Genomic DNA, 26,570 nt, shown 5'->3' on the forward strand with positions numbered 1-26,570 from the left:
CGTAAACGCAAACGCAAACACTTTATTTATATAAACCTGTGAACTCACCAACCCTGTGTTGACACTTTTAGTATGTTATTCTCAGGTAGCCGAGGCGGGCGCGCGGTATAGGATCATGCATTCGCTAAACACCATCGCTTGAAAACTTCTTTTAATTTTTATCTTAATAACTTGGGTTTTTAAGTCGTCCTGTGTGGCGCAAACTTTTTGGTTTACAAATTTACGCTTCCGTATTTTATTTAAGACTTAATGTCTTGTTGGTTTGAAAACTTTAAACGTGGTGTTTGATTATAAATAATGATTCTGATCCTGTTAGTTCACACCCTCTGACGGTAAAACTCCGTTAGCGGATTTTGAGGGTGTGACATTTCAGCCTTATGATCTGTCATAAACTTCATCAATGCATCCAACTTTAAGTGCACCGAGTCATCCGCATTTCCCGAGGACTCCCTTTGCTGGTCCTGATTACCCGAAAAATTCCCCCCCCCCCCCGATTACCGTCTCTGTTATACCCCCGATTCTGATTACTCGAGCCCTGCTGATAACCGCTCTGGCGGTAATTACCCTGCGATCTATTCTGACTCGATCCCTGAAAGTTCGGGTTCAACTGAGAAGACGCGTTCCCGTAACAAAAATTCGAGTGGTTCCTCAGGCCCGGGTGATATGTGTTCGAATTGAACCCTTGGCCTTTGTAATCCCCGTAAGCATAACTGACTTCCTCGGTATCATCCTCCTCGTCATCATAAAACTCGGGGCAATTTTCTGCTTTGTGCCCGAGTTCACCACAATCTTCACAAACCGGGAATTTTACTCCAACTTTCCCTACTTCTTTCTTCTTACCCTTTCTGTACCCAGCCAGTTCACGTTCTAACTCAGCAATTCTTTCAGAATCACTCGTGACTGACTTAACTGATCTGGATGAATTACCCCGTCTTCGTCTTTCAGCTGCTGCTTCTGCCTTGGAATCTTCACACATGAACTCTAAAAATTCCCAATCATCTTCCTCAGCCTGATTTAACAACTGACCATTACACGAGGCCTTAAGATGCTTTCGGTCCTCGTATGTCAAACCATCAACAAAGCATTTTACCAGTTCCCACAGTTCGATTTAGTGATGTGGGCATTTTCTGATCATATCCTTATACCTGGTAAAAGCTTCATGGAATAACTCACCTGGTAACTGTGAAAAGTGACGAATGTCTGAACGGGCCTCGGTAGTCTTCGACTGTGAATAAAACTCGTTTAGGAAAACTTGTTGCATCTCGGCCCAGTTTCTGATATTGTGTGTCAGTAACGAGTTAAACCACAGTTTCGCTTTGTCTTTTAATGAGAACTGAAATAACCGCAACTGGACTTCATCCTGATCGAACGTACCATCACCAATAGACCCGCAAATAGCCGAAAAATCGGTTAAGTGTGAATACGGGTCTTCCGAAGCCATCCAGTTGAAGTGAGGAACGATGTTGATGTAAGATGGCCGGAACTTAAAAGCTTGTTGTCCCTGCACTCGTTCCTATGGAACCAACGGGGATGCTCCGTCTGAGATAGACGGTCTGAACAGACTGTTAACACCACGAGCCGGGGCTATGTAATTTCTCCTTTTCCCCTCGGGGTTTCCCATACCGCCCCGGTTAACCGGAATACCACGAACTCTTTCAAGCCGTTCCGCCCGATTCACCCTGCCTCGATCCCTTCCGTTTCTGTTCACTGGTTCAGCCCATCTTAGATTAACAGGCTCTTCCGCTTCTTCTTCATACTGATTATAACCCTCAATATCTGGTTCATCAACCACATTCTCAGGCTCATCTGCCCGATTATCTCTAACCCATCTGTCAACCTCATCGTCAGCTTCCCGAAAACCTTCGTTTCCATTATTGTCTTCACCCTCATCCTCATCTTTAGTCGGAACACTCGATCGAACATCATCAATATTTATCCGAACTCGGCGTTTGGGGTTATTGTTTGGAGCGGATGGTCCGGCTTGGTTAAAGTCGAGGTTTAAATTTCGGTTAGGATTTCGGTTTCGGTTTTGATTTCGGGTTCCGGAGGCACGAGCTGAGTTGTTTTGGTTATTCTGGTTATTGAAGTTTGGTGGGTCGGGTATGTTGTCTGGGTGAAACATGTTGGTTCGTGGAAGTGAGTCTTGGTTTGGGGTATTGTTCTGGTTCTGGTTTTTGTTTTGGTTCTGGTTCTGGTTTTGATTCTGGTTCTGGTTTTGGTTTTGGTCTTCCATCTCAGAATTTCTGTTTTGTACTCAGTTCTGCCGAGCTAACCTCTCGATTTCGGGCTCGTAAACTAACGGAAACTGTCGGCCCGAATGGCGGGTGCGCATAAACCTGTAATCTGCACAACTAACACAACCTGCGTAAAATGAAAAAATACAAATAAGATAAAGTAAAATAAAATTTAAACTAAAAACTGAAAATTAAATAAAACACGAAAATCAAATAACACGAAAAACAAAAAGCGCACTAACTCCCCGACAACGGCGCCATTTTGATGACCGTCGTTTGAGTCAATCAAAAACCTAGTTAAACTATATAGATAGGATAAGTAAGGTATCGTATCCACCAGGAGTATCTGGTCAATGTAATCGTGTAAACAATTTCAATATTATGAAGTAACAGATTTAGTGCTGATCACACAAGCAATTAAGTTGAATTTAGAGAATTAAGCAAACAAACAAGTAAACGAGCTTCAATCAATTAACAAAGCAAATCACACCCGGGAATTCAAGTAAGCAACCAATAGTTATCTCATGCAACCTATCAGATTAATTATAAATGATTAACTAAAGACTGATTAATCAGACAAAACCTTAGACGTCAACAATCACTTTACACATGGCACTGGTTATCAAACAGTCCTTGCCAGTGTGACTCAGTTAAGGGTAATTGTATGTTTTATTGTATTCAATCTAACCAAACAGTCATATGATCAATTATCTAGCAACTGGTAACAGATCGTTCAGACTAACATAAACCTAAACCGACCGAACACTCAGAAATACCAAACAACAATAATCATATATCAATCATCAATAATTACACAATGATATTCTTAGTCACATGAGAAAAACTATAAAGATTACAAACTATACATCCCGAGTGCGATTCTAGGAGATTAGCCGAGCCTTGACATCATTGGATCTTCAATACGGATGATATGAATCATATGTAGGGTCTTGGCACGAGCTATGGTGGTGGAAATCGCCTCTTGGAGCTGCTAGAAGTCGCCTCCAGCCGCCAAGAATGATATGGAATGAAAGATAGGTCAAAATGCAGCCAAAAACACTTTTAAATATGCTGTTACGAACTCCGGACCGTGGCCCACGGTGGTCCAAGAACCCACGGTACGGTGTAAACTGTTGATTTTGAGCTGGATTGACCGTGGGCCACTGTGGGACACTTTCCCGAAATCTTGTTTTCTTCATATCTTTCTCGTTTCAATTCCGTTTTCTTCGTCGTTTTCGCCCACGTTCTCGTAATTTCATCCTTTATCTCATCATACTCTGAGAGCTGACTTTCAACCAACTTGTTTAGTGGCTCCGATCTTCCCGAAATATCATTCCATGCTCGTACAAGTCTCCAAATTAGCATCTTTAACGATCAATGACCTGAAATATAAAAGCACGTATGAAGTACCAAAGTTCCTACAATAACGAATAAAACTAATAAATAAACGAACTAAAGCATCTACACATTAACCAACCATCAGCCAGCCACTTTTTAAAGTCTGAACAGTCCTTCTGCTTATGAATGTACTTCTTACAGTACTTGCAAAAAGGCTTTCCAGTGGAGTTCTGAGAGCTGGTTGAGGCACCTGTATTATTCTTCTGAACTTTAGCAAACTCCTTTCTTGGATTAGTGTTCTTCCTCTTCTTGGAACTGGGGGCAAGGTAAGCAACTTCAGGTTTGTCCATCTTCATACGCTCTTCCTCTTGCACGCACATAGCGATCAACTCACTCATTGTCCATTTGTCCTTCTGGGTGTTGTAATTGATCTTGAAAGCTTCATAGGCAGCTGGAAGAGAGGTCATGATGAAGTGCACCAGAAAACCATCACTGATCTCCATGTCTAATCCCTTCAGCTTATGGGCCATGTCGTTCATCATCATAATGTGCCCACGAATACCACTCCTTCCATCGTACTTAGTAGTCACCAGTTTGAGAATAAGAGTACTAGCATGCGCCTTAGACGTTCCCTTGAATTGTTCCTCCACAGAAGCCATATAGGTTTTAGCATTTTCAGAGTTTGGAATAGATCCTCTTACGGGCATGCTAATTGAGTTTTTCATAAGCATTAGAGACATGCGGTTGCATCTCTTCCATTTTTTGAAAAGTAAGTGCTCAGCAGAAGTGCTGTTAGCGGTTAGTTCTGGAGATTGATCCTCGTTTAGAGCAAAGTCGAAATCCAGGAAGGCGAGATTAAGCATAAGAGAGTTCTTCCAGGCTGTAAAGTTATCTCCAGTTAATGATGTGATTCCACCATTCGGAGCTGTTATTGGAATTTATATGAGAATGTTAAGATACTAAACTAGAAGAAACTTAGAGTGAACTAGGGGCAACTTAAACTAATGCAGGCATAAATAAGAACCATTTAAATTATGAAGTTGTGATAATAAATATCTATTATTAACATCAAAATAATATATTAATGTAATTAATAAAATTCTACTTAAATAAAAGATAAATCACCTTTGGGCAGAATTAAATTTTACTTAAGTATATGTGCAAAACAATTGTAACACATCACCTTTGGACTGAAGTGAAACAACCATTTTAATTATGCACGAGTTAGTTTTGTTTTGATATAGATGTATCGCATCACCTTTGGGCAGAAGTGATACATTTAAATCATGTTTAAGCTAAACTAACATAGCTTGTATTTAGACTTGAATGATATGTTAGATGTATCACATCACCTTTGGGCAGAACTGTACATCATCATTCATTCAAGTTAAGCTTTTTATATGTTTTGTAAAAGTAATTAATATGAATTTTAAGTATTTACAAAACATTGGTTTACTTAATAGCAAACAAATTATTAAGGGTACTGTTCACAAAAAAATTTAGTCTCGGGATATTAGTTTTCTGCTTTGATGCGTTTACGGGTTTTAGTGTTTTCGGAAACTCAGTGTTCTCCGAAAACTGTTTTAGCCGTAGACACACACACCCATAAGTTTATGAACAGCTAATAACGTTTAATCTGAATTCTTAGGGATTGTTTGTTTATCCAAGATTTGATTATAACAATCCAGATATTGAACCAGATTATACTAGATTTTCGAAAACTGTTATGAAGACGAATAATCATTAATTTACCGGATTTCGAAAACTGTCAGTTTATATCAGACGCGATTTTTTTTAATACCGAAAAATTTTAGGGTTTGTTTATTTTCGGATTATAATCAAAACAATAAATAAATAAAATGAATAAATAAAAAAACGAAAATCTGTTAGGGTTTATCAGTTTTCGGATTTTAATCAAAACGATAAATAAATAATACGAACTAATGAAAACCGAAAACTGTTAGGGTTTATCAGGTTTTAGTCCATGTCTTCGTTTTAGTTCCTGAGTTAATGGAAGACATGAAGAACTGATTAATCAACATCGCTCTTGATACCACATGTTAATCAGTTCTTCATGTATGTAATAGAAAACATGGATATTATGATAAACCTATAACTAAAACATACCTGTCACAGCAGAGAGAGAGGCCACGGCTGATGAGAACGATCCAGACGACATAACAGTCAGCTTGGTCGGGTTCCCCTTTAGGATGTATATTAGTGATGGGGATTAGTGCTCTTAAGAAACCGAATAATATATAGGGAGAGAGGCTCACGAATTTATGTGAGGGTTTAGGGCTAAGTTATTTGATGTTAATTAGTCTCTCCATATTTATATACATCCAAGGGGAAACCCTTGATTAGCAAGAAAGAGTAATTTGGTCCATCAACAATTACCTAGCTGATATAATAATAAGGTATAATTTAATTAACTTTGATCTATTATAATATAAATGATCATGTAGGCCATACATAAATATACATATCCATATATTTATTCTTACAGAGACATCACTTAAAAAATACAACTAACAAATCTAACATGTTTAACTTCAATGTTATCCCTTAAAGCCATCACCACCTTGTTACAAATGAAAAATAAAAGTCAATAACATGTAAACATAACATGGCAAATGACAACTAAAAAGCATCCATCCAAGATGCTTTATAGTGTTTGATATTATATACCTAGGGCTGTAATCGAGCCGAGGCGAACTCGGGCTCGTGATTAAACGAGCTGGCTCAAGCTCGGCTCGTTAACTTTATCGAACTGAAAAATCAAACTCGAGCTCATTAATTTTTTAATTTTTAATTTTTCTATTTTTTTTACAAATTGATCTATAAACAACAAAAATATAATTTTTACAGCAATTTATACAATAATTATATGGTTTACATCGCACAGTGCAAACGAGCCGACCTGCCCACGAGCTACTCGAGATCGGTTCGATAAGAAGCTCGAAACAAACCAAGCTTTATCAAGACCTAGCCTAGGGCCGTCCAAACCGCTCACCGCTCGCTCGTTTTTCCGCTCGTTTGTAAATGAGCCGCTCTGCTCAGTTCGGTTTGTAAACGAGCAAAGGTCTGCTAGGTTCGGTTCAGCTCAAATATTTTTAATTTATTTTTTATATAATTATATATGAACAAATATATAAATATATAGACAACACACATAAATATAAGTATATAAGCTTTATCAAGCCCGAGCCAAGCCCCGTATAAAGCTCTTCTATTTATTGAGCCCAAGCTGGAAATTGTATGGGAATATCATTTAGGCTCGTACATTTTTTTGTTTCAACCCTTTTGGACTTTCATTTAAGGTACTGCACACGAGCTTGAGCATAACTCTTAATTATCACTTGTTTTGGGATTGGTTCAAAAAGATGGGTGAAATGAAAACCACTTGGTTTTTTTACTAAATCGGGTCAGGTTCGGATTCGGGTCATATCGATTTAATCCGGCATGTTTTAATTTGTACTTACGTGATTGTAAACGAGTGGAGTCGCTCTTGAACTACTTGAGTCTGGATTAATAAAATCATAAGATAAAATAAAAATGAAATGCCGAGCTTTTTAGAGCTGGATTCGAGTCGTAGTTTAAAATTGTAACACCCTGAAAACTATGGATGGCAAAATAACCCGAGCCCGACAACGTATACCCGAAACCCGAAGTATCTGGGACGAGTATACCTGAATCCTAAGGGTATTAGGACGGGAATGAGATTAGCTTTGAAATTTTTTGCAGGTACGGACCGGGTTTGGGATTTTGTGATACCCAGCCCGATTACCTGAAGACACATAACTGTTTACTTACCAAATTTGGAGCTTACATAAGATATATTTCTCACCATTTCAAAAGTTTTTTTTTGTGTGTTTGTGCGCATTTCACTACCATGTTTTTATGTTAATGGTTATTGTTAATTAATCAGTCAATGCGCACATTATGGTGTTTTTGTATGATACAGGAACCGGATTTTGGCGTTTTCAATTGGTATTGTGGATGCATGGGAACTAGGCCCGGTTAAGGTTGCACGAGTGTAATTGCTTTTGCTAAAGATCCACGTGAATACCATTTTGAACTCATTGAATGCCTCCGCCCTCTTGAACCAGCTTGTCAAGTATGCTTCGTGTTGATGCTCATGATCGATTCATCAACTTTGATGAAAAAAGCATCGTTTGTATGTTAAATATATTTATAGATCTAATGTAACTTGTTCATGTAGTGTTGATTTAACGATCTATATTTATGCAGGCATGGGAATGAGCCAAACAGATTGATCGAGTAACGCCTCAAAAATATGTTAACTTGTTATATGTGTATCTAGGGACCCTTTTATTATGGTTGCAAGAGGAATGTAAAATATATGTATTCATAGTGTGTGTATAAATATGAAATAGGGGAGCCTAAGGGGCTTTAAACTACAATGGGACATTAATATAGGTTGAGGCTTTGATGTCCCCCAGTGCTTACATGATGCTGTAGAGGGGCTTCAATGCACCCCCCCACCCCCAAATCTTAGAGAGCAGTCTTCTTATGGTGATGACAAGATTGTGTTTTGTGTTTTTATGATAAAACTTTATGCATGATGAAGATGATGATTAACTTAAAATGACCATATATCAAGTCATTGTTTTACACTCTTCTTTTACTTTTACAAACTTGAATTTATCATTGTGGTGTGGTTACGACACTTTTATCATACAAGTTTTTTTCAACACCGATCTAGTTGTCACTGTTGCAATGTTCGTTTAAAGATAGTAAAATATTTGGAGGAAAAAAGAAAAGGTAAACAAAAGATATATCATAAAAATAAAGTGTAGTCGTTGGGAGGTCACCCCATTACCAATTTATTGATGCAGTGCATAATCAAATTTGATTATTAACACAATTTGGTGATGACAAGATTGCGTTTTATGTTTTTATGGGTACTAGGTTATTAATCCATATAACACACGAGCGAAAAATATATAGTTATTTCATATGCCAGACTTTTATATTAAAGATGCTAACAACTATATCTTTTTATTAAAATCCATGGATCTCAACACCAAAAAGTACAATAACAAGTATCGTGGAAGAAATGCCAGTTTTCGCCTTTCTTCTTTCGAGACATAGGTTGACACATTCCTCTTGAACACATGGATTTAGGAACCACATTTCACTACACGCTTCACTAAACATCAGCATGCTCACTGAATTAGGTATGTATACATTAACCAATAAAAATATAGTGAGTCATTTTAGGTCATAAGTAAAATATTAACACTCTAAAAGAAGGTAACTTGTTGCTTACCGAAAAATGTGAGCGTAAGAAAAACTGCAGCTTTATAAACAACATGTTTATAAGTTATTGGTATTTAGAAAGAAGAAGATTATACAATGAATGGCTTTTTTGGATGGATTATGAATTTATACTTGAATCATTTTGATGAGAATGTAACACAAATATATTTTGATATTATGATATTAGTAATATTAAATAACCATAAATGATATGATTTTAATATATTAAATAACCATAAATGAGTGATATCACATTGACACGTGAAGGAGGTTGAGCACTTAATAAAAAACAGTTTTCATATAGACATAGTTGACCATAAACACGTTTTGATATAGCTAGACTCATAGGTGTGTATCATGCATAAAATCAGACATTTGACCACCAATTGACCATTATCATCAAACTATATTTGCCTTGCCAACTCAACGAGATTTCCATAAAAAAAATCTCGCGTCCTTTAAATAAACACAATTTTGATAAAAAAAAAAAAACATTTGATGAATACCTTGTCATTATTAATAACTAGGTTAGGGGCTGTTTGTCTACATCTGAATGAAACCATTCAGATGTAAACATCTGATTTATTCAGACTTCAGACTGTTTGGTTTCAAACAGAAAAATATCTAAATGGTTAAAATTAGGTCTGAATCATTCAGACTTGTTGTTGTTGCAGAATGGGACAGAGGCTCATTCAGACCAGACTCATTCAGATCTGAATGAACCAAACAGCCCCTTAGTTACCTAAGTACTATACAGATTGAATTTTTTAAATTATACAAATCACAATTCTATAGATATGGGGGGGGGGGCAAAATTCATTTTCAAACAAGTATATCACGCTAGATTTGGAATGCAACCATGTTGTCTCGCCAGATTTTGTGACAAGTGTTGTATTTTTGTTGAACAATCAAACCGGGGGGGGGGGGGGGGGGGGGGGTGTTCAACATTTATGGAATTCTATTGTTTTGAAGACAAATCCAGAAATCTCTCATTAAAATATATATTCTAGGAATTTTCTCATTTAAAAAGAACATGCTTAAAAAGTAGAAATTAGGATTACACAAGATCAAATTTACTATAGCCTTATACACAAGTAGCTTATTAGAGCATGCTCATATGTCCATCAAATTTGGTGATTGAGGTTCTCGTAACGTAGGGAATAATTTAGAATGTAGTGAGTGAATGTGAAAAAAAAATATAGTGATTTTTTTCGTATATTTGAAAAGTTTCTATTCACCATCTATAATTTTTAAATACTTTTTGAAAATAGTTGTGAGTGGATGAAAGAAAAATATGATGATAAAGTATTAAAATATATATTATTTAATTGAAAAAGAGAGAGAATGTAATGTGTTTTAATGTAATTTTTGAATTTTTAATACTTTTTGGAAATGATTTTTTTACCGAACTGTTAACTTTTATAAACAAACCAACGCAAAGAAGTGCGCCCCTCATCACAAGTCGGAGAGGAGCCCCCAAAACCAACAATTACATAACCTTGAAAGAACACCACTTAGACCATTTTCGATTTCCAATTAGATCTTTGTATAAACTATAAAAATCCTAGAGACATAATTTCTCTAATTATGTCTTCAACCTTGATACTTTTGCCTTCAAACTACCTTTCATTCCTAGCAATCCAAATACTTCAAAACCTTAAACCCGAGTTATGGTGTAACTCCAACAAATCTCTAACCAAGAAGGCAAACACTAGAGGAATTTTGTTGGTTATTTTAGTGTTATTGATTAACTTGTCGATCCAGGAAATAACGTTAGAGATTAAACGCAGGAGTACGGGCTCGATTTAATTATAAAATGTTATTTGGGCTTTGTATTTATATTTGGGCTTAAGTGTAATGTAAAGTGGGCTTCTAATTATTGATATGGGTTTTTTAGTTTAAACAAACTGATGATATAATACCAGAGGATTGATCGATCGATGAGACAGAAGAGAACAACGGTTACTAGGTTCTTCTCTGGATCTTCATCAAGAACAATAAAAATTCAATTCCATGTTACAGAATTCTCTGTCTTATCCGATAAATCATTGTGTGTAACCAACAAATAGGTTTATCTTTGTTGTATATATTGTGTTGGTTATAACCCAAAATCAATCAATTAAACAAATAAACAAACCTGGTAATCTTGTATGCGATGTAGATGAAGAAATTGCAACTTGGATTATTCTCTAAATCGTGTAATCACTATCCGATAAATCATTGTGTGTAACCCACAAATAGGTTTATCTGATAGTGATTACACGATTCAGAGAATAATCCAAGTTGTAATTTCTTCATCTACATCGCATACAAGATTACCAGGTTTGTTTATTTGTTTAATTGATTGATTTTGGGTTATAGCCAACATAATATATACAACAAATTTTACACCACAAACTCACGTACCCCACACCGCCAAAGCCATCTCACAACTAGTGAAAATGTGATTCGTTGTTTCAATCTCCGAGTCACAAAGGCCACATAGCCGAAAAGGAACCTGAACATTAACACCTCTTGGGTATGAACTTTATCTATTTCCGCCCTCCAAACGTGATTTTGGCACTTTATCCGCACCCATTTGCTCCACCCCGTGACAAAATTATTAGAGTAATCGCTGCTTTGCACTAGAAGTTCCTTAACCAAGAATGACCTAAGTAGATCTCCCAACCACGACCATAAATCTCCTCCCCTTTCCAAGAATCCGATAACAAGGTCTTAAAACAATTTTCCCATTCTAACCTTTCTACATCCGAGGTCGGGTTTCAAGTCCAATCCCAATTCCATACTATTTGATTGCTTTCCCATCTAAAACATTCTCCTACTTTACACTGCTTTTGTTTTTTCAACTTGTAGATGTTAGGGAAAAGAGACCTTAGACTCGAATTCCCGATCCAGATATCTGACCAAAAACTATCGTCCATGCCATTTCCCAACTCCCCTTTAATCAAATTAAGAATTTTCTTTCCCGCCAAGGATAATTTATTAACAACATTAGCTGTGTTTTTCCAGACCCTCGAAAATTTTTTTGTTACCGAACCGACTCCCACCTCGTCCGCTGCTAATCAAAACTACACATTTTTGATTAAATCATCTAATTCAATCAAAATCACTTTCATATTGGTTTGAAGATTCATAAAATCCGAGCCTTCAATGTTGTTCCTCTTTTCCAATTCGTACAACTATTTCTTCGGCCACATTCATCCTAATGGTTTTTTTTTTCGAATAAATTTTACTAAGATTCCACTGCAAAGACTTTCAATGTCAACAGTAAAAAAAATTGATTGTTATTTATTAATAAAAAAATGATACTTTTAGGGTCGTTTTTTATTTGTCTTTTCCAATGTGATGTAGTAGTAGGAAACATGAGTTTTTTAATAGATATTTATGTTCGATCCTCACAAATAACACTTTGAGAGGGCATGAGTGGCACAATGAAGGAAAATCGGAATCGTTGTGATCTCCGGATCGATCCTGAGGGCGTCAAGGTTTTACCACCAGTGGGGCTTCAGGTGGATAGGTTTTCCCCGGAATTGGAGATAACTTGGACGCGCTTAAGGGCTCGTACGGCTGTGTTGGGCCAGATGACGGTAGCCTTTTTCCATTGGTCACCTCATACGAAATACCTATATAATTCTATGTTTGTTAAACATTAAAAAGAAGGTCATTTTTCATTTCATACCCTCAATAGTCGGTTAGTCACCATTAGTTGGTTAGACTTTCAATTTCACAACAATTCTTCCACTAATTACACTCACATTCAATGCACAAAAGTTTCTTATGTTTATTAATATTATGTGAAATTACGCTTAAGATTTCATTATGTCGATTGGACGTGGTTATGAAATTACGTTTTGATTGGTTTTCTGTGTTAGGTTATACGCCTAACAACATCGTGTTCACTTTCCCCAACATTCAAATCCTCTTTGGAAAATTTATTTGTGATTTATATGGTTACTAGAATATCATGATATCATTTGCCGGACTCCTAAATTAAAGACGATAACAATTATATCTTTTTACTAAAATATATGGTCTCAACACCCCCAAATACAAACACAAGTACCGAACCAACAAAAGCCAGATCTCACCCCTCTTTTATGGAAACATTGGCGATTGCATTCCTTTAGATGGCATGGATGAAGGGTCCAATATTCGTTACACGCTTAACCAAATATTACCATGCTCGTTGAATTAGTTAAGCATACATTGACCAATAAAAAAGGTGAGCCATTAGAAGTGTGTTACTCATAAGGTCAGAAGTAAAACATTAACACTCTATAAAATTAAAGGAATGTATTGCTTATCGGCAAGTGTGAGTATAAGAAAAACTGTAACGTAATGATTTATAGATGACATGCTTATGAGTTCTCAGTATTTTGAAACTAAAAGATCATACAACGAAACATTATACAATCACATGGTTCTCTTGGATGCTCCGAGATTACAAATTTATACTTGAAGCATTTTGATGAGAATGTAACTTAAATATATTTTGATATTAAATAACCATAAATGCGTGATATTACTGTTTTCAACAAAAACACATGTTTTCATATTTCTTACCAAAATAAACATCGACTACCATAAAGGCCTACTGGTATACTCTAACGTCTAATATAAATTAAGATGACATGACACTTTAAAAATTGATTAAGTCACTCCCCACTTGTGTTAACTTTGTTAAAAAGAGCCATAAGTTATCTTTTTCACGGTTAAAAGACAAAAAAACAAATATATTAAATTAACAATTAATAAGAGTGAGAGAAGGGATTAAACAATTTCCTTTGGGTGAGATTGATGTGATGCCTATCATCCAACTATTTTTGACGTGCCTCGTATAAGAGATTTCCACCAACACTCTCGCCTCCTTCAAATAAACACAATTTTGATAAACAAATTTGATGAATACCTTCTAGTTATTAGTATCCAGGTATAGAGGTAGGGTACCAAAAAGACCCAAATACCCTTGAATACCACCAGCGGGTCAAAGGGATAATCCTCGTAAGGCACCCGCAGGACATATCGATCACCCGCATAAAAGTAGGACAACGTTATGTCCTAGGAATCATAGGCGGAAACATCCAGACATCCTCAGAGGTCATCCGCAAGGTAACATACACACCCGTTAGGATCACCTTAAAGCAATGTCACAGGACAGTTGTAATCAACCAATTACCTTCTAGAAGAATTAATAAGGTCCTTTTTAAAGGATACGTGACTCATCAACCAATGAATGAATGACAGCTGGCTAGGTTGTTATAACCATGCACATGACCAAGGTTATATATCGTCCTATCATATTAAGACACGTGTCCAGGTTGTTATACCCGTGCACATGCGACGTATAGCCCAACCTATCAAATGAGGGCACGTGTCCAGGTGGTTATAAGAGCATCTTCTAGAAAGGGTCAGCTGACCCAATCACATTCCCACACTCTTCGGCTATAAATACCTTCACAATCTCCATGAGGTATTCATTCACTCCCAACCATCTACTCTAAATACTTAAATGCGTTATCTCTATCAGAACAGTACTTATTTTCACGCCGGAGAGTGGTTATGGGAAGACCCCCCCCCCCTCTTGTCCTTCCTGTAACGAGCTTACGGTGTCTGTTTTGCAGGTTCTAGTCACTGGACTTCGAGAGATTGTGCTCATATCGTTATTGGTTGTTGTATCCTACCCTGTTGACTCATTGGATCTAGAACCCATTAAGGGGAGTAGTTCCGTGTTTCTTCACCAAGTTAGTTCATCATTGTACTCAGTAAATCTTATCAATGGTAAAGCTATGGGAGGGTCTGAAAATGGTAAGATGTAACAATCTTACCTCTACTTCTTAAGAATAGAGAGAATGCTTTCAGTGAGACCCCAACTCGATAGTGGTTTCACATCAATCCTTAGACATAAGGCACAAAACACTCAACCATCACGACCCGGTGCATGTACCCTTGTCTTTCGGCTATCAACGCCACTACATGATGCTTGATTAACCATCCAACACTTTTAACGTTATTTTCACGAAATTAGTTAAAAAAACGTCAAAAATTAATGCAATTTCACTTTTGCCTACCTAAGAGCCCACACATATATACATTATATACGTGCACAACAAGAAAGCCGTAGTATCCAAATTAGTTACACGTGTTAATTAATACTCCATGGATGGAATATTTTAAATTATACAAGTCACAACTTTATAAAAAAATAACGACAAATAAAGTTGAGTACTGCATTATAAACAAGTATATAGTCACAAACTTATTATTGTGTATCCAAAATAAATTAAACAATTCAAAAAACACCTACCATGTTTATTTGAGGAAAAAAAATGTAACATAATAAAAATGTATAGCTAAATGTCTAAATGAAAGTAGGTGCTAATGACAAAAATAAGTATATTTGTGACTAACTGAATGGCAAGCCTTATTAGCAGAATTTCTAAGACACATTAAATGGAGGAACATGCAAGATTTTTAACTTGCAAAATGTGCATGTTAAACTCAACTCTAGGAGAGAATTGAGGTGGTTTTGAACCCGGAAGTGAAGAGCATGTAACACAGGGCATACCTGGTAATGAGTAGCTATAATAATGTAAACAGGGTTCCACAATAATAGAGCCACATCTTGAAGCAGTTCTTGCTTCAAAAGAAGAAACAAATACACCAAATATCAATTACGCATACTTGAACAAATGCAAGATAGTACATATATAATACAAAACAATGAGCCTAAATCTTAAAGCAATGTCTTCTTAAAAGAAACTATAGAAGTAGGGTACCAAAAAGACCCGAATACCCTTAAGCAATGCCCGCGGGTCAACCAGAAGCCCCTCATAAGGCACCCGCGGGACATATAAACCATCCGCATAAATCATTTGAGGAAGAAACACTCTCATAGCACATGCGGAAGCATCCTGGCACCCTCAAAAGTCACCCGCAAGAAGGAATACCCTTCCGCGTAAATAACCACGAGGTAATGCCCCGGGACAGCTGTCGAATAACCAGTTGCCTTCTAGAAGATTTGTCAAGATGCTTTCTTGGGCAATACGTGATCCTTCGGCCAATCAGCCAGTGACACATGGCGTTACAACCATGCACATGGTTAGTATTACTCCTTTAACCAATATCAGAAGGGCACGTGTCTAGGTTGTTATACATGCACATGCAACGTATAAGATGAACCTATCATGTGAGGATACGTGTCCAGACGGTTATGAGAGCATCTTATGAAAAGGACAGCTGGCCCTATCACCTTCCCACACCCTTCGGCTATAAATACCCTGTCAATCATCATGAGGTATTCATTCACTCCCACTGTACTCTCTCAATTTACTTAAGTGCTTATCTTCTACATAACAGTACTTATTCTCACGCCGGAGGGTGGTTACGGGAAGACCTCCCCTCTTGTCCTTCCCGTAACGAGCTCATGGTGTCTGTTTTGCATGTCTTCGTCACTGGACTTTGGGCAATTGGGTTCATATCGTATCGGCAGTTAACCGTATCCTACCTTGTTGACTTGTTGGATCTAGGACCCATTAGTGGGGAGTAGATCCGTGTTTCTTCAGAAACCTATATATTCTTGGTAGAAAATATATAAAACACTGAACCTAAATCTTTGAAAGACCCCGGACCTGGCAGCCCAACTGGACGTTAAATTCATTCATAAACACAACTCTAAATACCAACGTTAAATAAACTTTCACGGAATATAATATTTTTTTTTTAAGTTAGCACAGAAAACAAAAATCATTCATCCTAACACATTTATGTTACAGTTGAGTGAACGTACAATTTAATGCTTTAATTATTAAAAGCTTAATATGGTTTTACCACAAGATTTAATATTCCTATATCTTATTCTATATTATGTTAGAAATAAGTTTAATATTAGCCTTTCTTTTTCATAACATGGAATTTACCAGTTGTCCTATTTGTGAATTGTGATAGTATAGATTATAAAGGTAGATTTGTGTTCACCCAAAGTTTTTGTTTAGGGTCTAAAGTGACATTTAATACATTTTTTTTTTTGAAAGTGACAGAGAATTTTAAACCAGGTCTTCTGGAAAACTCCAATAAAATATCTTTGGGAGTATATAAAACAATTTTGAAATCAATTAAGTACACATCATGTAGGTCCCATGGACCACCCCAAATTCATATAATATGTCATCCAAACCATCCATCATCAAAATGTATCATACGTGTAGAACAATAGGACACTCTTTGAGGTGACTATTTTCCAAATGTATGTTCCCCACCTTCAATAATTCAAGAATCCATCAAATTAATGTACATCCTTTATATTTAGACTCTTCTTGAAACCAAGAAAAAAATGGACCTTGAAGATGAAGAGTGGGTAAATATTCCTCATGATCTTGGACTTCCAGAAGTCCAAGATTACGAGGATCAAAAGATCTTCTCAGAAAAATATGTCAAGAGTACGGAAAAATATTACAAACCGAATTACTTCTATACAACAGAAACGTTTCAAGATTATGTTGAAGATGAACCAATATTTGAAAAGCGATCGGATCACGAAGAAGTCAAAGAAATCATCAAACATCCAATTTTGATCGAGGGGTCTAAGGAAAATTCGGAAAATTCATTTGAGTCTGAGTTAGACTCAAATGATCAAGATCCGATCTTTCATGTTTTATTTAAGAAAGAAAACCAATTTGTCGAAATGAAAACGGGTTCTCAAGAATCTGATTTGTCTCGTATTGAGACGGTTCCATTGGAACAACATGAAAAGGATGGTGACAATTGTTCATCACCATCAAAGATGATCAAGAAAGAAGTGGTTGCTTGGAAAGAAAGTGATCATAAGTTGAATTTTTGGAAGTGGGGTTTAAGTGGGATTGGTGTTTTTTGTTCTGTTGGTATGACTGCTTTTACCATTTGTGTCATAATATGTGGAAGTGGCAGAAGGCACAAACAACAAAACCAAAAGCTTAGGATTCAGATCTACCCTGACAACAAGGTTTGGTTACTTTTTTTTATTTTCTACATTTTTACACAATATTACATGCTTTGAATTTTTTATTTAACTAGTCAATGGGTGTATTTATATACAAGTTTTTGAAGTATTAGAAGTATTGTAACTTCACACGCTACTATCACTATTAACCAAACTAGTTGTATAACTAAGTAAGTGACTTACAATTCGCTTGTAGTTAACTTGGTAAAACTCACTCCTAGCTCAACTTAATCTGGTTTGACCGGTAAAAATTAGGGGTGGGCAGAAAACCGAATTAATCAAACCGAAACTGAATTAACGGAAAAACCGCACCGAAAAACCGAACCGAAACATTAACCGACGGTTAATTTTTTGTTTGTTTGAAAACCGAATTTTCGGTTTCGATTCGGTTATCCATTTTTAAAAAACCGAAAAAACCGAACCGATTGATGGTGATAAAGATTATCAAGATGATGTGAAATTGACTAAACCTTGAAGATGAATAAGACGATGAATAAAAACTGGACTAAACTTATAATGTTTTTTAATTAAGAACTTTGTTGAATTTTAAACTCTATTTAACAACTTTGTATACGTATGGTTTCACGTAACACGTGTCTAATTGTGTTTTTTGAATTCAATATATATGTCGTACTCTAATAAGCTTAAAATATGCATTTTCATTTTTTTAATTTTTTATTTGCAATGTTTACACATAATTGAAAAAAAACCCGAAAATAACCGAACCGAAATAAAAAATAACCGGAAAATCAAACGGTTTGTATATTCAAATAACCGATTACTTCGGTTTCGGTTTGGGTTTCGTCTAATAACCGAACCGTGCTCTGCGCCTCTGCTCTAGTAAAAATATTTAAGCTGCCGCTAGCTCACTCTTGCACTGATTTTTCTTATATAACTTAGGTTCTTTGTCAACTTGACTTGTATTTATTATAAGCTTGAATTCTTAAGTTAAACTAGTAATTACTAGCCACATAACATCACATAACAAGTATTTTCGATCATATAAGTATTGACGTCAAATCTGGATGTGTGATTAGAGGATAAAGCAAGTGGTGCAAAATGCAAATGAAGCAATGTCAACAATGAGAGGAGTTCCTCTGGTCAGGGCTGAAATCACATATGGTGGACACTATGAAAGTATCTAGACCAACTTGCCATCTAAATTATGTACATATTGTAATTAAACTTTATGTATATATAATTTGTATATATATGTATTTGTGTATATATGTAAGAAATAATGTTTGTAAATATTATTAGGAATGTTAAGTTAGAAAACTATGGAAAATAGTTGAGGTGTTGTGGTGACCGTGCTCGACCCCATGGCTTATGCTTTCTAGCAAGTTAACCTTGTCGCATGTCGGGTTGTCGTTGGCGACCCCACCCTTGATAATTTCTTCTTCCTTTTACGTTTTGAGTAAATTATATAACTAGTCTTCGCACTTTATATAGTAATTCAGATTATTTTCATTTTTAAAATCCACAAAATATCATTATTGATTATCCACTGATTCTGATTGTTTACCGTCAAAACTTCAAAAAAGTATATAAATATTAAAAACAAATAATGTAAACATCCCTCGTAATACGATAAAAACTAGTATTAACATATAAATACAGTTAAATTTTTGTGATCAATGTAATGGGTAGATAGATACAAGATAATATCAAAATTTCATGTTCATGTGTTATATTTGTGTACATCATTTTTATCATCTTAATTGTTAGTGATCAAAACACCATCAAGGTTTCTTTTCTACACTCTTTTTTTGCTTTTACAAACTTTTAAGCAAGGTGTTTCATAAAATTTCGAATTTGTCATCACTGTGTGGTTACGACAACTAAGTTTCCATACAAGTTTTTTTCAACGCCGAGCCAGCACCTGTGTATGGCCATACACTTCGTCTTCACGAATGAATATAGTGTTAGGAACAATGGCAATTTTGAGGTCAAGTGCATGACTATTAAAAATGGATCCACATGATTTATGAATTGAAAAGAAAATAAGAGCAAACGTACAAATTCATTGTTTCCTCAACATTCATATCCACTTTGTGAAGAATATTTATTTAAATGGTTATTAGAATTTCATGATTTCATATGCATGCGAGACTGTTAAATTAAAGACGATAACAATTACATCTTTTTATTAAAATATGTTGGTCTCAACTAAACCAAAGGCATAGACAAGTGGTTCCATCGAGGCAAACGCCAGAATAAACTTCTCTTCTAGTGTAACATTGTTTATGACATTCCTCAAACTGACATGGATCTAAGTTCCAAGTTTCTTTACACGCTTCAGCAAACAACCCCATGCTCCTTGAATCAGTTGGGCGTATAAAAAAAATTAATAATAGTAATAATAATAATAATAATGAGTCATTAGAAATTTGTTATTAGAAGTAAAGCATTAACAATAATGTGTTACTTACTGGCAAATACGAGTATAAGAAATAGTGTAATATAAAGTTTTGTAGATGACATGATTATGAGTGGTTAACTAAAAGATTAGATAATGAAATTGCTCTTTTGGAATTTGGATGCCATGAGATTATGAATTTATAGTTGATGAGAATGTAACATACATATATTTTGATATTATGATATTAAATAATAAGTTAATAACCATAAATACGTGATATGGTGTCACACCCCGGCTTATGGTCTAGGCGTGTGACCAACAGTTGGTACCGGTTTTGTAAATATATCAGAGTTTAGCGGAAGTCTTTAAAAAGTATTAATATTTTGAAATATTAATTTATTTATAAAGCCTTATTTATAATAAAATATTAATATACCTTTCAAAACATTTTATTAACAAATCTTTATTTTGTAATAATATTTAATTTAAAAAAACTTTTCAGATATAAATATCCGAGTGTTTTTATTTATAAACCTCGTTTGATTTTATAAATCATATTGTTTATAATCTTTCTAATAATTAAAACAATGAGACATCTCTACCTTGCGAACATCCACTTCATGAATAGCTCCAATTCTTGATACTTTACTTTTCCTGAAATGTTAGAAAATACGTCAGCGATATGCTGGTGAATGCGCTGACGCTAAAAATATTTTCTTTTACTTTGTTACCCCTCGAGACTACGCCTGCCTCGGCCCATCGTGGCTTAGGAATAACAAAGTTAAAACAACACATTTATAAATTCTGAGTTTCTACACTAGGTAACCTCAGCAAACACCGCAGCGTTCGACTTAGTTAAGTACCCGTATGTATACACATGGTCGTGCTTCCTGCAGGAAAGCGTCCTACGACCAGGCGTGGTGCGATGTGCCCACCGCGTACTACCACATATGTAAGGATCCAGACAAACGTATACTACAGCCTGAGGGCTAGGCTTATACCCTTATTTATAACGGTTTTAGGAACACGTATTTCCTTGTAAATAATTTTCATATAATACGTTTGACTCGTTTAATATAAGTTTGTAAAAGTTTGGGGGCGTATTCACCTTTTGATTTGGATTGGCTTCAAACACCGTCCGAGGGTCTTTCCCGTTACTACCTCGCACCTATAGTACGAGTATAGCATTTTCTTTTGGATCAGCTTTAATACACTGTCCGAGGGTCTTTCCCTCTTCTTTGTTATCTCGCACCTATAGTACGAGTATAACTTTTTGTTAGTCGGATATACAATCTGGCTTAAGACCTCTAGTCTCTTTTGTAAAATCTTTACCTCGATTTTATTTTCTTTATGAACCTTTAGTTCAAAACATATTTTCTTTATTTTAAACCTTTAGTTTAAAATATCATTTCTTTCTTTTCTTTTTCAAGTTAAAATTATTTCTTTTTAACTTATTTCCTTCACGAGATAAACTTTTAGTTTAACTTGTTTTCTATGTTTCTTCTTTATTAAGAAACGTATTTTTTTCTTTTACTTATTATATAAGAATAATAAAATTAAACTATAACTATCTTCTACTTTTCTTTTCCTTTTCTTTTATAATATGTTTGAACCTATAGTTCAAATCATATATCTCTTATTCTCATATTCGGACTTTTAGTCCGTCATGTTTTCTTTTCTAAAATCTACATTTTTCAAAACGTATACTTATATATACATCGTTTAGTTTATATTAACGATGTATATATTTTCATTTACTTATTATTATTTAATATATCTTTAAATAATACTTTTATCTTTATTTATTAATAAAGATTCTTTCATTTATTTTCTTTATTATTTCTCTTTTACTATTATTTAAAATTTATTTAAATAATAATCATTCTTCCTTTATAATAAAGAATTTATATTTTTATCTTTATCTTTATTTGTTTTATTTTATTTTCTTTTGTTTATTTTCGAGGTATTGAGTATACCATTGACTAGGGTCTAAGCCTTATTATTTTATTAATATTTTATTCGGACATTATGCCTACCTTGTTTGGCTTATTATTTTCTAAACTCACGGGCAGCACTTCGACGTTGACACGCATATCGAGAATCTTGATCAACACTTTCTTGGCACGCAAATCGAGGTACGCTGGTCTTCAAGTCTCGCCGACACGCACTTCGAGGAGGGTCGTCGGTTCGTTTCGGGTCGGCACGCACTTCGGTTTATGGCACAGATTACGAGGTATAATGTCAGAGTTTTATGGTTACGGAAGACGAGGTGGTCGGTACACATTTATCGAGGTGATTTTTTTAGAGAGATGTTAGAGAGAGAAAGAGTGTGTGAAATGGGTGTGAGAAATGAAAGGGTGGAGGTTGGTATTTGTAGACTTTTTCTCGGGACCCATCGCGTATCGTGATGTAGGCATGATGAGTCACGGGTAGGCTTGCCACGTGGCGGTCTTTGTGCCACGTGGTGACACGTGGCAGGACACGTGTCACCATGTCATGCCTTTACGCCACGTGGTGACACGTGGCAGGAGCATGGTGCTACCATGTGACACGTGGAGGGACACATGTCACGTTGTCAGACCATGTCATCGCGTATCGCGATGACACTGGGTTTTGGTCCGTCGCGTATCGTCGTCTTCCATTTCTTGGGTTTTGAAAACATACCCATCGCGATACGCGATGGGCTTGTTTCTGTGACGTTGCGTATCGAGACCAGACAGGAAACCAAAATTTATATTTTAAGTCCTTGTACTATTGAAACTTAGTATTTTTATCTCGTTATTTTCATGATGTTACATATGACTAATAACAAAGTAATTGGTTGGCGGGTAAATATATTAAAACGAATTTCTAAATTTAAAGAGTGACGAGATTTGCTCTTCTAAATTTATAAAAAATGACTTTTTATTCTAAAATCAAATATTAAAACAATTTTCTTAATTCTCGTAGAATAATGAGGGGGACGGGGCGGTGCGTGATGGAGCTCCCATCATGCGTGGTGAGCCTCTCCACACCGCCGCCGCCCCTTTGTCACGCGGAAAAAATGGATTTTGCGTGATGGGTGTCACGCGTGATGAAGGGTGATGGTGGGGTTCTCGAGGAAAAAAATGACCGTTGGGAGGTGTTGGGGGGGGGGGGGGGTTCACCGGAAAAAGAATCAGGGAAGAAGCTGCGTTAGTATTATTATTATTATTATTATTATTATTATTATTATTATTATTATTATTATTATTATTATTTTAAATACAATTTACACATTTAACCCCTTAACTTTCACATTTCTTTTACACGGAATTTAGAATAATTTATGAATTAAACCTTGAACTTTTGAATGCTATAAAAATTATATAAAAGTCGGGTAAGTTGGCGGAAACGTGACGAGGCCTATATCAACCATTTTTTTGTCGGTTTTTATTTATTTATTTATCTTTGTAACATTTAATCTTGCAAAAAAACAAAAACAAAACAAAAACAAAAAAAAATTTATCACACACCACCACACCACCCCTAGTAAAAAACCATCACATGTGATGGATTTGGGGTTAGTGATGTGACATCATTTTGTTGGGTGGAGTATGTGATGGTCCCCCTGAGTTAAGGAAATCAAACCTAATAAAATAATAGTTTAAAAATAACTATAAGTATGAGTTTTAATACTTTTATTATTATTTTAAACTTTAATAATTAATGTTTTTTTAATCATTCCTATTTATTAAAAATTTTTAACTTGAAAAATTATTTAGTTTTTTAATATGCGAGGATTGAAAAACAAAAGTTGTTTTATGTAGTTTTTAAGTATTTATTGATTTTTTATTAAGTTATTAAAACTTTAAAATTTTAAAAAGCAATTTAATTTTCATTTTTCTTTTTTATTTTAATGACGAGAAAACACAAATTATCCTCTTATCTCTTTTTTAATGGCAAGATATCCCATAATATCTCATTGGCTAGGCAATACTTGTTTTAAAAAATTATCTTTTTAATAAAAGTGGCGATATATTATGGGGATTTCTCATTTTCTCGGTAGCATGACGAGAAAATCCCATACTTTATCGTTGAGAGAGTGAGAAATGAACGCGTGTAAGATCGCTGGTGGTTAAGCAAATTTGTAAATTCAAAGGTCAATATTGTGTTATATATATCTTATTTGGTTATATAACCATATGATCTCTTTTATCTGAATATGTTAGGTTAACCATATGATCTCTTTTATCTGAATATGTTTAACGGAACCAACATCCTCTTCATGCAAAACCTAGTGGTCAAGCAAACCCTAGTTCCGAAGGATCCGATAGGAATGGGGTTCCTTATGCATCAGTTGGTAATGGGCGTTCTTTTGTTGATTCTTTGTTAAATCGGAACAAAGTAGATGAGATTAAGGTGGATGATTCGGTGGAACGGTTTTCTCATTGGAAGGGATGTGCTCTTACGGGGAGGGTGGTGAATCTTCACACGTTAACTTCTTTGAAAAAGTTGGTTCGGAAGCATGGTTGGAGATCATTAGATATTAAGTATCTGGGAGGGCTTTCAGTGGTGTTGGTATTCTACGTTAGTGGGGATAGGGATGCCTTCCTGAATGACAAAGGCAAATGGTCAGACTGGTTTGAGTTTTTAGAACCTTGGTCTGATAGAACTAGTGTGGAGGAGGGTCGGATCGCCTGGCTCCAAGTTCATGGGGTTCCGGCTCAGTTGGTGTTAGACGAGGTATGCGATTTGATTGGAAGCAGATTTGGCAAGGTGGTTCAATCGGCTTCATTATCAGGTGAAGAGAACAACTTATCGTATACTCTCATCGGTGTGTTGAGTAAAGAGTGCAAACGGATTGTGGATCGGGTGGACATTAATTGGAGGGGAAAAATTTTTAAAGTGTGGGTGGATGAAGATGTTGGGGAATGGATACCTGAATGTGTAGTAGAGTATGAAGAGGATGTTGGTTCCGTTTTACCGGAGGAGGATAAGTGTGATGATAATATTGTGCAGGATGAGTTTCATAATGTGCATCGTGAAGAGGGCGAATGTTCTCAAGCTAATGAGTTTTCTGTCAGGGAACATGTTGTTAATGGTTTGAATGGTTGTGTGAACGATAATTCTAACGTGATGGTCGGTGAGTGTTCGAACTCTTATGATCATTCTAATGAGGAAGTGGTCGACAATGGTAACGTTGATAGTACAAATGTTTCTGTGTTGAAAGGCAAGGGACATAAGAAGTTCAGACGGAAGTCTTTATTTTCTAATCGGAGTGGGGGTAGTGGTTCTAGGAAGCGTCCTAAGAAGAGACCAAGGGAGGATAAAGATATGTTTGATCTTGATAGGTTTATCGGTATTATGCACGTGCCTTCGGATGTTACTAGGGGTATCGAGACAGGTGTTGAAGGAATGTTCTTAACACCGGATCTTAACAAAGGGATGTCTACTAATACGGAGGTGGTTCGAGACATCGAGGGAGAGACTGCGGAGCCCTCGATGATTGGTAGAGGTATTGATCCGGTGCAACACCAAGGTCCGATTGAGGTGGAGTTGGAGAAGACCATTGAGTTGAGTAAGGCGTTAGGTGTTGAGAATTTGCAAGATTTTGTTTCTAATGTTAAAGAGGTTCTTGTTTCCGAAGGCTATCAAGAAGGTGTTCAATGAATGTTTTTTCTCTGAACATTCGTGGGTTAGGGAGTTCTAGCAAAGCCGACTGGATTCGAGGTCTTCGAGTCCATCATGAGGTTAGTTTTATTGTTTTACAAGAGTCGCAATTTGTTTCCTTGGATTCTGTGGATGCGGGACGGTTTTGGGGTTATGGTGAGTATTCATTTGATTGGGTTCCTTCGTCTGGAAGGTCGGGTGGGTTATTATCGATCTGGGATTCCCAAGTCTTTCGTATGGAAAGGGTGGTCAAGAATAATAATTGGCTTTTAGTTTCGGGCACTGTGAAAGGAAAGAGTAGCTTGTTTCATATTCTCAATGTTTATTCTCCTCAAAATCTAGTTACTAAACGAGCACTTTGGGGGGAAATTCGTGATTTAATCGGGGAGGGTAATGGGAGGTGGATTGTGGCAGGAGATTTTAACTCGGTTCGGTGTGCCGAGGATAGGCGGAATTCTTTGTTTAATGTGGGTGAGGCCAATGAGTTTAACGATTTCATTGATGATTCGAATCTTCACGAGTACTCCTTGAAAGGGAGGCGTTTTACTTTTGTTGCAGGAAATAAATTAAGCCGTATTGACAGAATCTTCGTTAATTGGGATTTCTTTATGGAATGGCCGTGTGCGGAGTATATTGCTCTCGAAAGGAATAAGCCGGATCATAGTCCGTTGGTTTTGAAAATTGGTTCTTCCAAGAACTATGGTCCCAAACCGTTTAGGTTTTTCAATTCTTGGCTTGGTAGAGAGGA

At 35.9% G+C, this 26,570-nt stretch overlaps 1 protein-coding gene across 1 annotated transcript; it reads left to right on the plus strand.

Annotated features, from left to right (window-relative positions):
• Positions 1 to 17,051: 17,051 nt before the first annotated feature.
• On the plus strand, positions 17,052 to 19,081 carry LOC143571640 (uncharacterized). The gene is made up of 2 exons (XM_077057015.1): positions 17,052 to 17,832; positions 18,867 to 19,081. Exons 1-2 carry the CDS (start codon positions 17,185 to 17,187, stop codon positions 18,972 to 18,974), a joined length of 756 nt encoding a protein of 251 aa, XP_076913130.1. The 5' UTR covers positions 17,052 to 17,184; the 3' UTR covers positions 18,975 to 19,081.
• The last annotated feature ends 7,489 nt before the right edge of the window (positions 19,082 to 26,570 follow it).

Source organism: Bidens hawaiensis, unplaced genomic scaffold (genome assembly GCF_021521415.1).
Source record: "Bidens hawaiensis isolate Kalapana, Puna unplaced genomic scaffold, B.hawaiensis_p1.1 tig00025457_1, whole genome shotgun sequence".
Taxonomy (NCBI): Eukaryota; Viridiplantae; Streptophyta; class Magnoliopsida; order Asterales; family Asteraceae; genus Bidens; species Bidens hawaiensis.

What these genes read in the sequence shown, in the direction of transcription:
- LOC143571640 (XM_077057015.1), top strand. Translation starts at nt 17,185, where the DNA reads ATGGACCTTGAAGATGAAGAGTGGGTAAATATTCCTCATGATCTTGGA. An exon ending in AGATCTACCCTGACAACAAG is followed by an intron (nt 17,833 to 18,866) that starts GTTTGGTTACTT and finishes ATGTGTGATTAG; the next exon opens with AGGATAAAGCAAGTGGTGCA.